The sequence below is a fragment of the Chelonia mydas genome, chromosome 8, assembly GCF_015237465.2.
Source record: "Chelonia mydas isolate rCheMyd1 chromosome 8, rCheMyd1.pri.v2, whole genome shotgun sequence".
Lineage (NCBI taxonomy): Eukaryota > Metazoa > Chordata > Testudines > Cheloniidae > Chelonia > Chelonia mydas.
The window spans coordinates 98,639,736-98,652,010 of record NC_057854.1 but is presented as its reverse complement, the minus strand read 5'-3'; the positions used below and the strand labels follow the sequence as shown (position 1 = coordinate 98,652,010).

Here is a 12,275-nt window from a genome sequence, read left to right as displayed (position 1 = left end):
TCCTGCTTTCCCAAGCGCCTGGGACTCTGCTTGTCATCTGCCTGGCTGTCTTCTGCCCTCTGCTCAGGGGCGACAGGGTGACTGGGAGTGGGGTTTGTTGCATCCCCCTCCCGTTCCCTTTTGTGCTGCCAGGGAAATCACTAGCGCCGGGGTCTGTCGCAGACCCCATGGTGGGCCCCAAAGGCATGTCTGTTCTCTTCGGTCACCATCCTCTTGCTACAGGGGTGAGGGCTACAACTATAGGATGCAGGTTATAAATACCCATAACATCCCCTCTCTGGAAGCTAGCACCTAGAGTATATGTCCCATGACAACTCTCCCTCCACTGAGATCCTTGCAGGGTTTAAACACCAGAGAGTGAGTGAAAGGCAAAGTGGCATCCATCACACCAAGTGTCCCTGGTCTTGAGTCACTGAACATTGTGCTCTTGTTAATACCGGTCTCTCAAAGGCTCGTTCTCGGATAGAGCAATCGCTCCGTAAATACAACATGATGGGTTCCCACTCACTTTGCCTCTCAGTTTCAATCAAGCTAAATTTACTCTTTCCTAAAATGATTTTTCTAGCTGGCCACTGCTGCAAATTCAACCTGAAACTCTGACTGCGTCCTTCCTTCCTTCATCTATGAGCAGTAATGAAGACTTCGCTGTGTGGGGAATGAGACAGAGTAGAATCCAGTTTAGTCACCTGTAGCTGGGTTGGCTCTGCAGGGCTTTATTTGTGTCACTAAGTGAGCAGATGGGAGTGGAAGTCACATGTTTGAGCCAGATTTCACTCTCAGTTACACCAACCTAGAGTGACTCAATTGACCTCCACAGTCCTAATTACATGACAATCAATGCAGAGGGACTTCACTGAAGCAATGATCTTGGTAGTTACGCTGAGTCAATCCAGGGAAACACCACTGAACTCAGCATGCTGAATTCTAGTCTTGTGCCGTGTTTATGCCAGTGTGATGCTATTGGCTTGATGGAGTTATACCTGATTTACATTGGTGCAAGGATAGGGTGACCAGACAGCAAGTGTGAAAAATCAGGAGAGGGGGTGGGGGGGTAATAGATGTGTCCTTAAGAAAAAGCCCCAAATATCAGGACTGTCCCTGTAACATCAAGGAGGACTTGTGGCACCTTAAAGACTAACAAATTTATTTGAGCATAAGCTCACGAAAGCTTATGCTCAAATAAATTTTTTAGTCTCTAAGGTGCCACAAGTCCCCCTTTTCTTTTTGCGGATACAGACTAACACGGCTGCTACTCTGAAACCTATAAAATCAGAGCACCTGGTCACCCTAGGCAAGGAAGACCAGAATCAACCCTGATCAAGTTACTGCATATTTATGCTGATGCACAATAACTGAGATCAGAATGAGGCTTGCAGAGAGCAGAAAGAGGACGTTTTAATTGCATTCACTTCTCTGACATCAATGGAGCTGTGACAAATTACTCCAGCTCAGGTTCTGACCAATAGTATCTAGTGGCATTTAGTTCCCCTCTGAGTTTTTTGGCTGTGGATAGCATTTTGCTAGTGACCATGACAATCTCCTGGAGGAAACATGCTGACCTTGCACTGTACGTGCCAGACGGACATGTCTGCGGATATATGGGCAGGATAGTCCTGGAAAGACTGCCTTGCATGCTGACTGTGCTGGCATTGCCTCTGACCATTAGCATGCCCTGAAGAGAGAGAGAGAGATCCTGGATGCCTTACAGGCACTTTACAGCCAGAAAAATGGTGCCCAAAGTTTGGGGGACACACTGTGCTTCCAGGAATAATACCCTGGCAGTCACTTTCTGATTTCAGCACCTGGCCAGCCTGTACAGTGAGACACTGGAGAAAACTTTGGCACCTTTATATAATGAGGGGAAACTAAGCGCTAATGATGGTGCAGATTTAATGCCATGAAGCTTGATCGCTGTAATGCTCTCTCACTTGGTGCTCACAGCAGGGACTCTCCCTGGCTTGAGCTACCATGACCAGGAATCACACACACACACACACCCCCGCCCCTGTATTTGACGCTGACTGCTGAGGAAGTAATGGATTGTCTTGGAGCTGGCCCTGTTGAATTTCGTGGCCTTTCCTGGTGTGGGAAGGACCTCCTAGGGCACGTCCGCCCAGCCCACCGCTGCGAGCTTCCCAGCCCAGTTTGACAGACTTGGGCTTGCACTAGAACTGTGAAACGAGCTGTGTAGACCATGCTTCAAAGCTGTGACTCGAACTGGCACTCAGGTCTCTGTATCCTAGTGGGAGTGGTGGGCTTCAGAGCCCAAGCTGCAACCTCAAAGCACCATCTACACCACGGTTTTTAGAGCACTAGCACGAGCGGCACAATCCCAAGGCTGTTGACCCGGGCTGGGAGACTTGCTGCCATGGGCCGTGTAGATGTACGTACCCCTAGAGCCATGGCTTGATGGCCCAAGCACCACCTGCTTTTTAAGGATCCTCATGTAACCCCTCTACGATGGAAGGAGGTTTTTCATTCTGCCCTCTGATGACCCCCTCAAGAGGGTCTGGGAGGCAACCGTCGATCGCTGGATCATGGTGTATGCATAAGAGGCCTAGCCAGGTGCGTGATGAATCTGCTTGTGACTGACAAGCCCTATTCGAGAGCAACGCCGCTTGTTACAAGTTTCACTGATCCGTGTATTGTCTGAGTTGGACTCCAAGATTACAGCACGTTGCTTTCTTCTTTCTAGCTTTGCGGCCATCCTCTGGGTCAAAGCCGCTTCCCGGTGAGCTGCGCCCCGTGCCAGATGTTCCCTCCCGGCTGAACAGGATTCTGTGCGCTCCTCCCAGCTTTCCACATTGACTTCATATCATTTTTACACACACCGTGATACTGCCATAAAGGGCAACCCCACTTTCTAGAGCCATCACGAACCTCACTGTACAAAATATTCTTAGAGGTATGATCTCCTTCCATTCTTCTGACGTGACCAAGCCCATCGCAACCTCCTCTTCTTATTAAGAGGGTATTAACTTAATAAAGGGTCTGATCCTGCTAAATTACTGTCCGCTAAGACTGAGCTAAATCATGGCCAGATGCTCAGCTCAGCTATACTGATGTCACTTCAGTTGAATTGCTATGGATGTAAACCAAATTTACACCAGAGAGGACTTTGATTTTACTCAAGCTAAACTCCCAATGAGCAAAGACTAAGAAAAAACAAAGGGTCGGATGAACTGCCCAACACTCCAGAAAAACCCAAAGGGAGGATTTAATAATAATGCCTTAGGTAGGAGGTTAGGTGTGCAATTGTCCTCTTGGATTGTCCTGGCTATGCTGTCATTTGTAGATATGTTAGTTCTCCATACATTTATAAAGCCACTAATTATCACCGGAGCTATTTGCTGGCGGTTCTGAAGTAGCTCCATAATGAAGAGGAAGCCCAGGTATTTGTTAACCGATGGAAAATAATTGCCTGTCACTTAACCGAACATGCTTTGCCCCTGAAACACTTGCTCTTTAGTGCTTTTTTAGCTGCACTTCTTGAAATGCCACTTGTAATTTCCATTCCCTCGAAGGTCTCTTTCTCTGCTGCTGTGACGTGAGCTGAAAACTATACTCCTCAAGAGGAGACAAATGTCCTTCCAGTTTTGCGGCTGTGAAAGGATAGCAAATAATATTAAACATAGTTGTGTTGGTTTAGCAAGACCTCATGGAGGCAGATACACTGAAGTCAATAAAGTCGGGCTGATTTACACCACTCCCGCACTGGCCCTATAACATTTGTGTCAGTGTCTCACACAGTTGCACTAGGTGATGGAAGTTATATTACCCCCTCACATGCTAGCTCTGTTAAACTTTTACTGTTTCCGGTGCCTGTAAAATTAACACTGATTACCATCCTCAGCCTCTATTGATGCGGGGGTCGGGGGCACACATTTGCTCAGGTAATTGACTCAGATGGTAATTTAATGTCAAGGCGAGCCAGGGACATGAGATAAATACTACCGCTGGACAAAGCCAACCTGTCAGAAGTCCCAGGTTAAGGTTCGCTGCTAATGTGTACACAATAAGCCGTCTTTCTGGATGGGTGGCTTGGAATGGATTGGCAACGTGAATGTAAACTCTCTGAGCCAAAGCAAATGTGGAGCAAAACAAGTTCATGTCACAGGGCCTGTGCTGGAGGAGGAGGGAAACCGGATTGCCTCATGGGTGTGCCACTGTTTTGCCGTGCCTCCCTCAGGGCACTCCGCCTCTGCATCAGGAACCAAAAGGAAAACGGAGGTTATGGGAATACACAGTCCCAGAAGGAAACCCACAGGAGACTGGCTCAAGGTATTTACACTTTTGAGGCATATTAACAATTACCAGAATTCCTTTGTGGATCAGGAAGGAACTTCTTTGCACCCTGTGCTCCCCTGTTAACAGTTTAGGGCATTAGACAGGCCAATGTAAATCAGTGTAGCAATGCTGATGTCAATTGAGAGATTCCCGTTTTCACCAGCGGAGGGTCTCAGCCCTGCATATGTAATTGAAAATCATTATACTTCAGTGGGTTGGAATCTCTTGTGCTTGAAAAGCCTCTTTTGGATAATGGATTTGGTTGGTGGGGTTTTTTTGTTTGTTTTTTTTTGGGGGGGGGTGAGACGTTGCTTTTGCTAGGAAGCCTTATACAAATGAGGCTTATTGGGGAAAGGCAATTGATTGGCAGCCTGCATTTCCAAGAAAACTAACCTCAAAGCTCTAAGAGATCTTGAGGTGTTAGGATATTGGCACAGAGTGGGGTAGGTGTGAGTCAGCCCATGGTGTAATGGGGATGGGGGTTGCGGGGGAGAGACAGATCCAAAGAACTAGTGTGCTGCCAAAAATGGCTGTTCGTAGGGAGGAGAAGAGCAGGCAAGCGCTGCCTTGGCACGGCTCAGCTCCTCGGCAGAAAACACCTCCTTGAAACAAGCGACGGACCCATTTGCAATCAGACGAAACTAATTTCAAATAGCAACCCTGGCATTTCAATGGAAGAGTGTAGATGCCAAGGGTGTGTTCTCATTCTTTGGGGAGGGCTCCTTCCAGAGCTGAGGGCCCTGCAGGGGGTTAGCAAGCCCGGCCTCGCATCCCACTCCCTGAGCCAGCAGACTGCCACTTTTAACGCTGGGCTTGGGAAAAGCCTGCCCTGCTCTAGGGCTCTGTGCGTGTGAGTGGGCTACCCTTAGAGAGGGGTCACGCCCGTAATGGAGCAACAGAGGAACCTTTCTTTTTAGGAAATGGCTGGTCCTGAGAGATGCTGAGCATCGGGGAGCCACTCTGGGCCAATTCCTGAAGTCCATTGATTTGGGGGAGACTCTTGTTTTTATTTTGTGGTTTCTGTAGTGCCTTGCAGCCCTGCTCATGGGCCAGGACCCCATTGTGCTAGGCGCTGTAGGTACAGGATTTAATTCAGTGGGAGCTGCAGCTGCTTGGCATGTCTCCAGATTACGCCCTTATGCACAGCATAAGATAAATGGACTCAAATCTCATGCACAAGGGTGCACTAGAGTCACCTGCCGGGGCCAGGAGGGAAATCCACCCACTTGGTCGATTGTCTAGTGTTGCCCAGTTAGCAAAGTGCATTCTGGAGCTGGAATGCTGTGTATTCAATGGGTGTTGGGGCAAGGACACTGGACTGCATGGCTCTCAGTGGCCTGCTTGGTCACAGCAGAGTCTGTGAGCCTGAAGACTACAGGCACCATACAGCCCTGGTATCCTCAAGCACAACTGTGCCAAAGCCAATTGAATGGTACTCGCTTACGTCCAGGCTGGATTTTGCCCTGTGTGCTGAGAAGCTGGTTCTTTGGAGTTCAGAGCCACCCAGCATGTCTGGGATCGTTGTTACTCACCTGGACACTCTGAGACAGGATTTCTAATGAGTGTGTGGGCACGTGCATCTGTGTGTGTGTGTGAGAGAGAGAGAATGTGCCTGGCAAGCGTGTGCCCCCTGCACAATGTGCAGACTCAAGCAGGGACCCTGTATACAACAAGGTATGCACAAAAGTTTGCAGGCACTATTGAAAATTCAAGCCTCTGGGGCATTCTCTCGAGAGGCATGGCAGATCCTGAACCCGGGGACTTCAGCACAAGACTCTTCCACCTGCAGGAAGGGAGCAGCTCCACGGTCGGGAATTCTTCAACAAGCATTTGTTAGCCGGAAAAGGGCAATTTGTCGGAACCAAATCTTTTCCTGGGCAAGGGTCAGCTCTGACCACTCCCCCAGTATGATTTTTTTTTCACGTTTCAAAATTGTTGAAACGTCCCATTTTGAAACCCATTTTTAGGATCCAAAATGATTTTTTGTTTCACAATGAAATTTAATTTATAGTTAAAAAAAAGAAGTAAAAGGTTGAAATGGAAATTAAACACTTGGATGGAGATTTGGGGCAGGGAGGGGGGGTGGTTTCTGGATGGGAAACACTTCAAAATCTTGAAAATCCTCCTGCGACAGGAATAGTATCTCCCCCAGCACTCCCCCTTACTTGGCCGGAGCAGTAAACTCTTCTCATTCTATGCAGGCAAAACCCCCTGCTGTGGTAGGGTAAGTTACAGGTTACAGGTCATCTTTGCTGCTGGGAGGGAAGCTTACAAATCTGCAATAGCAACCAACTGGACCTCTTATTATTAAAATTGCTGGGGACTGAGCTCCTTGAAACAAGGGCTGAGTACCTCTTGGCTACAACCACACATTAGTGTGTGAGCTCTGGCACTACGCCTACATCCTGACCCAGCACCCTGCTATTTTATCCAAATCCCCCGACCAGTCACATCCCAGATGTGGGTTACGTGGTATCCGTGTTACGTGACTTTGGGAGAAGGAGAAGTAGCCACTGGAGACTGGATTGACACAGCAGCTTGGACATCTTTGAACACTGTCATTTCAGTCATGGAGCTAATTGGAGGTGCCGGCGTTCAAGCCGGGGTGCAGACAAGACCTTATTCTTAGCCAGTGAGGTGCTAGGGAAGAGGTTTTGTTGGCACTTTGAATCACTACAGTGAAAATCTTCTGTGCAAGGGTAACCCACTCTCGAGTGCATGTTACCAGGTGGCCCCTCTGTGCCTCATTTGCAGAGGATGTGAGTCTGTTACTGCCCTTGTTGGAGTGGCTTGGCTCTTTCGCTCAAGCTGTAGCCACTCACACTGACGCTCTGGAGGTCCCTGGCTCACTCCATGATGTGTCAGCCAAGAAGGTGGCCAGGCTGTCACACAAGCCCATCAGTTCCATGATGGCTGGGGAGACTTCCCCATTGTGAAAAATCAAGCTGGCATCCATGATGGTGTGAGAGTGACCCACTCAGCAACTTACTCCCACATCTTTATGGTCTCACGCCCCAGGAGCTCCCAGCTCTTTTTGCCTCCTCCCTTCACTTCGAACCAGGTAGCTCTTAAAGGACTTCAGATACATTCCTTATTTCTCCCTACGTGCCTACAGCTGGTGAAACTGAGGCAACCCATTGAAGTGACTCCCCCTTTGTCAGTGGCACAGCTGTTAAGAAACAGGAACGCCAAGGGCTGATTTCCTGCTCTAGCCACTAGCCTTGCTCCCTCACCTTCATTCTCCTTGTGTTGTGTGAGCAGCAGATGTTTCAGGGCAGTTCCAGAAGCTGGAGGAATCAGCTGCTCTTTGAATGTGTTGGATTCCTTTCATTCCTTTCCCCTGCGGGGAGGGCTACCCTGAAGATAATGGGAGCAGCAGCCAGGTCCTGCTTGGCTTGAGATTGACAGGATACAGGGCTGCACACCCATAAATACAGAAGTCCCACCTGCCAGCCAGGGAATGTCCCGAGCTGCAGCAGGTGGCACATGGCACTGACAGGATGTAGTGAAGGAACTGGAGTTACCAGCTTGCCACACCTTAGAGCAATTACAGCTCCCTGACAAACCCAGAGTGATCTATGCCTGCTCCCCCTACTAACGCCCAGAGACAGCTGCTTTCCCAGGTTCATTCCCCAGCTCTTTGCCGGTGACTGTACTTGATGCTCATGCAAGTCAGGCGAGTTAACTCCGTCAGTGCCAAATATGTATGTGACAGGCTCCCAAGACAGGGCAATACAAATGCTACTCCTTGCTATCTGCATTTAATTCCTGTTGATGGGAATGGAATTTAGAAGCTCATATCGAGCGGTCCAGGGTCGCCGTGTGCGGTTTGATTTGATGTCAGGTAGCAGAATACAATAATAATTAAGAGCTTATTTATATTTATACATATAGCAATTTTCCTCCTGAGAGATCAGGAAGCACCTTGCAAACTGCACAGAAATCACTTTAATAATAAATTGTCCTAATAATACTTTTCCCGCTGCTGAAATGCAGCTGGTTCTGGCATGGAATGCTGCAGTTTTCTGCAACACATAAAACCAGCACACAGCAGTTTAAGGCAGGATGTATGGCCCTGCTGTGGAGAACAGTGCCCGGGGATCTTTAATGACTGCAGGTGGCTAGGCCCTTAGGTTTGTGTCTCATTAACTTGGGTGATTTGCCAACAAGACTCTTTGCTTATGAAGGGCTTTGAAAGAAAATTTGCTTATCTAAATAACAGGTCCTGGACTCTCGTTCAATTCAACTCTCTGTTCTCTTCGTGCACCAGGTGGCACTGTGCCATGTATGAATACGTGCCAGCGGCACTCAGGGGTACATTTTTATTTCACCTGCCAGTTATTTGAAAAAAGAAGTTGATGGAGTTTGTCTTGAAAAAAAGAAAAAAAAAAAAGCTAAATTTGGGTCCCAGACCCGGTGTGGCTGTTTTAAATATGCATTCTGCAGCTTTCGGGACCCTGAACCTGGTCCAACTCCTGTAGAATGGAAAGGCCAACCACAAGCATTCCAAAATCACTTCAGCCCCCCTTCCCCCAACAAATAAGCTTGTCTTGAAAATCATGAATTTAAAAAAAATAATAACTCTTGGGTTCTTTTTATTTTCCTTCTAATTTTTGAGCCTATAAATCACCCTTGGGTCATGTTTTCAAGCTTTTCTCTGCAGCCACGATGGCGGGAAATGTCCTCTTTTTATAATAACTGCTGCTGTTCTCACTTAATCTCAGGACTCCAGCAGCTGGGGATAGAATCATGAGTGTTGACGATGTCACTTCAACAGCAGTCAGAACTAGGGTTGCCAACCCTCCCGGTTTCACCAGGGGTCTCCCAGAATCAGGCCCTATTTCCCGGAGGCTACTGAAGCTAATCCATGAGATTTTTAGGCCACTAAAAGTCCGGCAGTGCACACGGCTAAGACAGGCTCCCTGCCTGCCCTGGCTCTGCGCCGCTCCCAGAAGCAGCCTGCACATCCCTGCGGCCCCTGGGGGGACAGGGGGTCTCTGCGCACTGCCCCAGCACTGACTCCGCAGCTCCCATTGGCTGTGAACTGCGGCCAATGGGAGCTGCGGGGGCAGTGCCTGTCAGGGAGCCTGCCTTAGCCCCGCAGCGCCGTCAACCGGGAGCCTCCCGAAGTAAGCAGCTCCCTGCCACAGCCCACACCCCGACCCCTCCTGCCCCAGCCCTGAGCCCCCTCCCACACCCAACCTCCCTCCCAGAGCCTGCACCCCGCACCCCCACCTGCACCCCAACCCCCTGCCCCAGCCCAGAGCCCCCTTCTGCCCCAAACTCCCTCCCAGAGCCCGCACCCCTGCAAACAACTGCAGCGTGTTTGGTTTTGTGTGATTAGACAATTGGCAACCCTAGCCAGAACAGGCCCTGTACAATTTATTCTTTGTATTGTGATGGAACCTCAGAGTGCAGAAAGTTGGCCCCTACCCCAGTCTAAGTATGTTGTGGGAAGATCTAGTCCCAGCCTGTTGTAGGTTCAATTATATTTCCCCAGCCCATATTCTCGGAGTGATTCCTGTTTGGTACCCATCAAAATAAACGTGACATCCTAAGTCCATTTATTCATTAATTCAAGGTCTTTCAAGTCCCTTTAATCCTGATTCCCTGAACTCGCTTATCTGAGCCACCTTCCAAACCCTGTGAGGGTTTGCCCATCCTTAGCTCGGCATATTACAAGGCAGGACTGAGATGACTGGCTCAGTACAGGATGCCGATGTATGCTGCGGGCAGGGATCCACCAATTGCCCGTGTGCCAACAGTGTTATCTGCCACCCTGTGTTTCTTGATTTCCCCCACTGACACTCTCCCAACCCTGTTAATTATTAAAGGAGAACAATGAAGGAAAACATACATCAAAGTCCAGTGTGAGAGAGAGACAATCAGCAGTTCATTTGCAGCCATGAGCCAGCCCACCCCGGCCACCACAGAGCCACCTGGCCAGCCTGGACAGAGGAACCTTACCTTCGAGGTTGTGGACATCGTTGTTGTCATCATTTATTTTGTCTTCGTCCTTGCCGTTGGGATATGGGTGAGTCCGGGAGCTCAATGATTTGCTTCTATTAGGGTACAGAAGACAGGCAGTGTGTGTAATCAGCTATGGGCCTCGTGTGTGTGCAAAGATATCTGCTTATAATCAGCCTGCTGTTTTATATGTACATAGCACTTATGTAGGGCCAGATAGTAGCAGGCCTTGACTGGTATGCTAGGGGGTTGAGAGTAGGAACATTTTCCCCTACACTCCCATGCAGCTCTGATTCCATTCCCTGCAATCCCCTGAATGGCATTGAGGGAAGGTTAGTGCCACCAGAATTGCAAAGTATCCCATAATGGACTGGGGAGAAGGGGTGAGGCTCCCCATGGAATGGCTGCAGAATGGCGAGCTGGGAGACTTGCCTGGCGTAAGAGGGGGAATGAAGAGAAAAGGACTGAATCGGGCATTGGAAAATTTGGAAAGATGATTATTTGATCCCTATTTTCTTTGACCCAGCCTACTTGGAAGAGTGGCCTAGCGGCCTGGCTGGGGAAGTCTTTTTGTACTCCTCACGTGCACTCACTGGGAGATTGTTAAATGGATTCAGAAGCCCCATCACCCAGTCAGAGGGTAGCTTCTATCCAAGCCGGCAGCCAGCATACATAGGAATGGGGAGAAGGAAAATGGAAAACCTAGGCCTTCACTCCGCACCCCCAGTCTCTGGTTCCCCATGCATCTGCTGCAAGCATGGACCAAATCTTTTGACTCCTCCGAGTGGCAATGCTGCTCCATATCCTGGGTACCAAGATGCAGATGAGATTGCTGCACAAATCAGAGCAGAGCAACAACTCACTGCTGGTTGGTAACTTCTGGGTACAATGTCCTGACAAACCGAGGGGCTTTCCGACTTGCAAAGTAACAAGCAGGCCCCCAGCTCAGAAACCAGAGAGGCTTGTTAGCTCAGGCTAGTGTTAATAATGAGCTAACAGGAAGCATTCCCCTTCTCACTGGCCAGAAGCGTTGGCTGGGAACATGCAGGGGACAAGCTGTACATTTCCTGGGAAGCTCGGGAAGGACTGGTCTTCCTAAGGCTCAGTTCCACTCAGAGTTCCCCCTAGAATGGCCCCAGTGCAATCCCCTGTGCACACTGTAGTACGCAGTCTGGGGTCTCCGACAAGGTGAGCTCTCCGACGTCCCAGGAATGGATGGGCTACAGCCGGAGGTTTCACCCCGCTGGACGGTACTGGAGCACTGTGCATTATTCCCCTGTTTTAACTGCACCTTGAATGTCTGCCAAATGGTTTATTGAATCCTCCAGAAGCCAAAGCACTGGATGGCCTGGACACGGAGAGGTAGTCAATTCTAGCAGCTGCTGGGAGGGCAGACCTGGGATGACTCCCAGCATGTTGCTGGCAGGACGACTGGAGAGCGGGGCCAGTGCGATGGACGGGAACCCGTGGGGGGGAAGCACTTAATGTTTGTTCTGTTTTTCAGTCATCCATACGGGCAAGCCGGGGGACAGTTGGAGGGTATTTCCTGGCTGGACGGTCCATGACATGGTTGCCTGTGAGTCTGATGCTTCCACTTGTTACTTAAAAATTGGGTTTCAAGCGAATCCAGGTACCTGATAGAAAGGTCTGGGGACAGGCACAGCAAGGCGGTACCCACCCCACACAGCTCTGCCCAGGAGTCTCAGCCCTGAGCTACAGGGACCCCCAACCACAAAGTACCCTCCCCCCACAGCTCTGCCCAGGAGCCTAAGCCCTGAGCTACAGAGACCCCTACCTGGAGGAAACAGACAGTTCAGTCTCCCTGGTCTTTTCAATTCTTAGCTTTCTTGCTCAGGTCAGAGGCAAGGGGATACCTGGTGATGTGGCTTCTGTGATGCAGCCCCAGCTGCCCATGCGGAGCTGGATTTAGATCCTCCCCCTGTTCCCAACTCACTTCACATACAGCTGCAGAACAGTGGGAGCATTAAATGACTCAGGTCTGCATGATGCCGTAAAAATCA

The 12,275-nt window shown here is 49.5% G+C and overlaps 1 protein-coding gene across 2 annotated transcripts in view; it reads left to right on the top strand.

The window, feature by feature from the left end:
- The first annotated feature begins 4,151 nt into the window (after positions 1–4,151).
- Positions 4,152–12,275, top strand: part of SLC5A9 (solute carrier family 5 member 9) — a 47,495-nt gene continuing 39,371 nt past the window's right edge. The window contains exons 1-3 of one of the 2 annotated variants that reach the window (XM_027824032.3): positions 4,152–4,281; positions 10,122–10,321; positions 11,759–11,830. In XM_027824032.3, coding sequence (XP_027679833.1) covers positions 10,193–10,321; positions 11,759–11,830 — 201 coding nt within the window. In that variant the 5' untranslated portion in view covers positions 4,152–4,281; positions 10,122–10,192. The remainder of the gene's footprint in view (positions 4,282–10,121; positions 10,322–11,758; positions 11,831–12,275) is intronic. The other variant, XM_037907247.2, reaches the window with a different exon arrangement.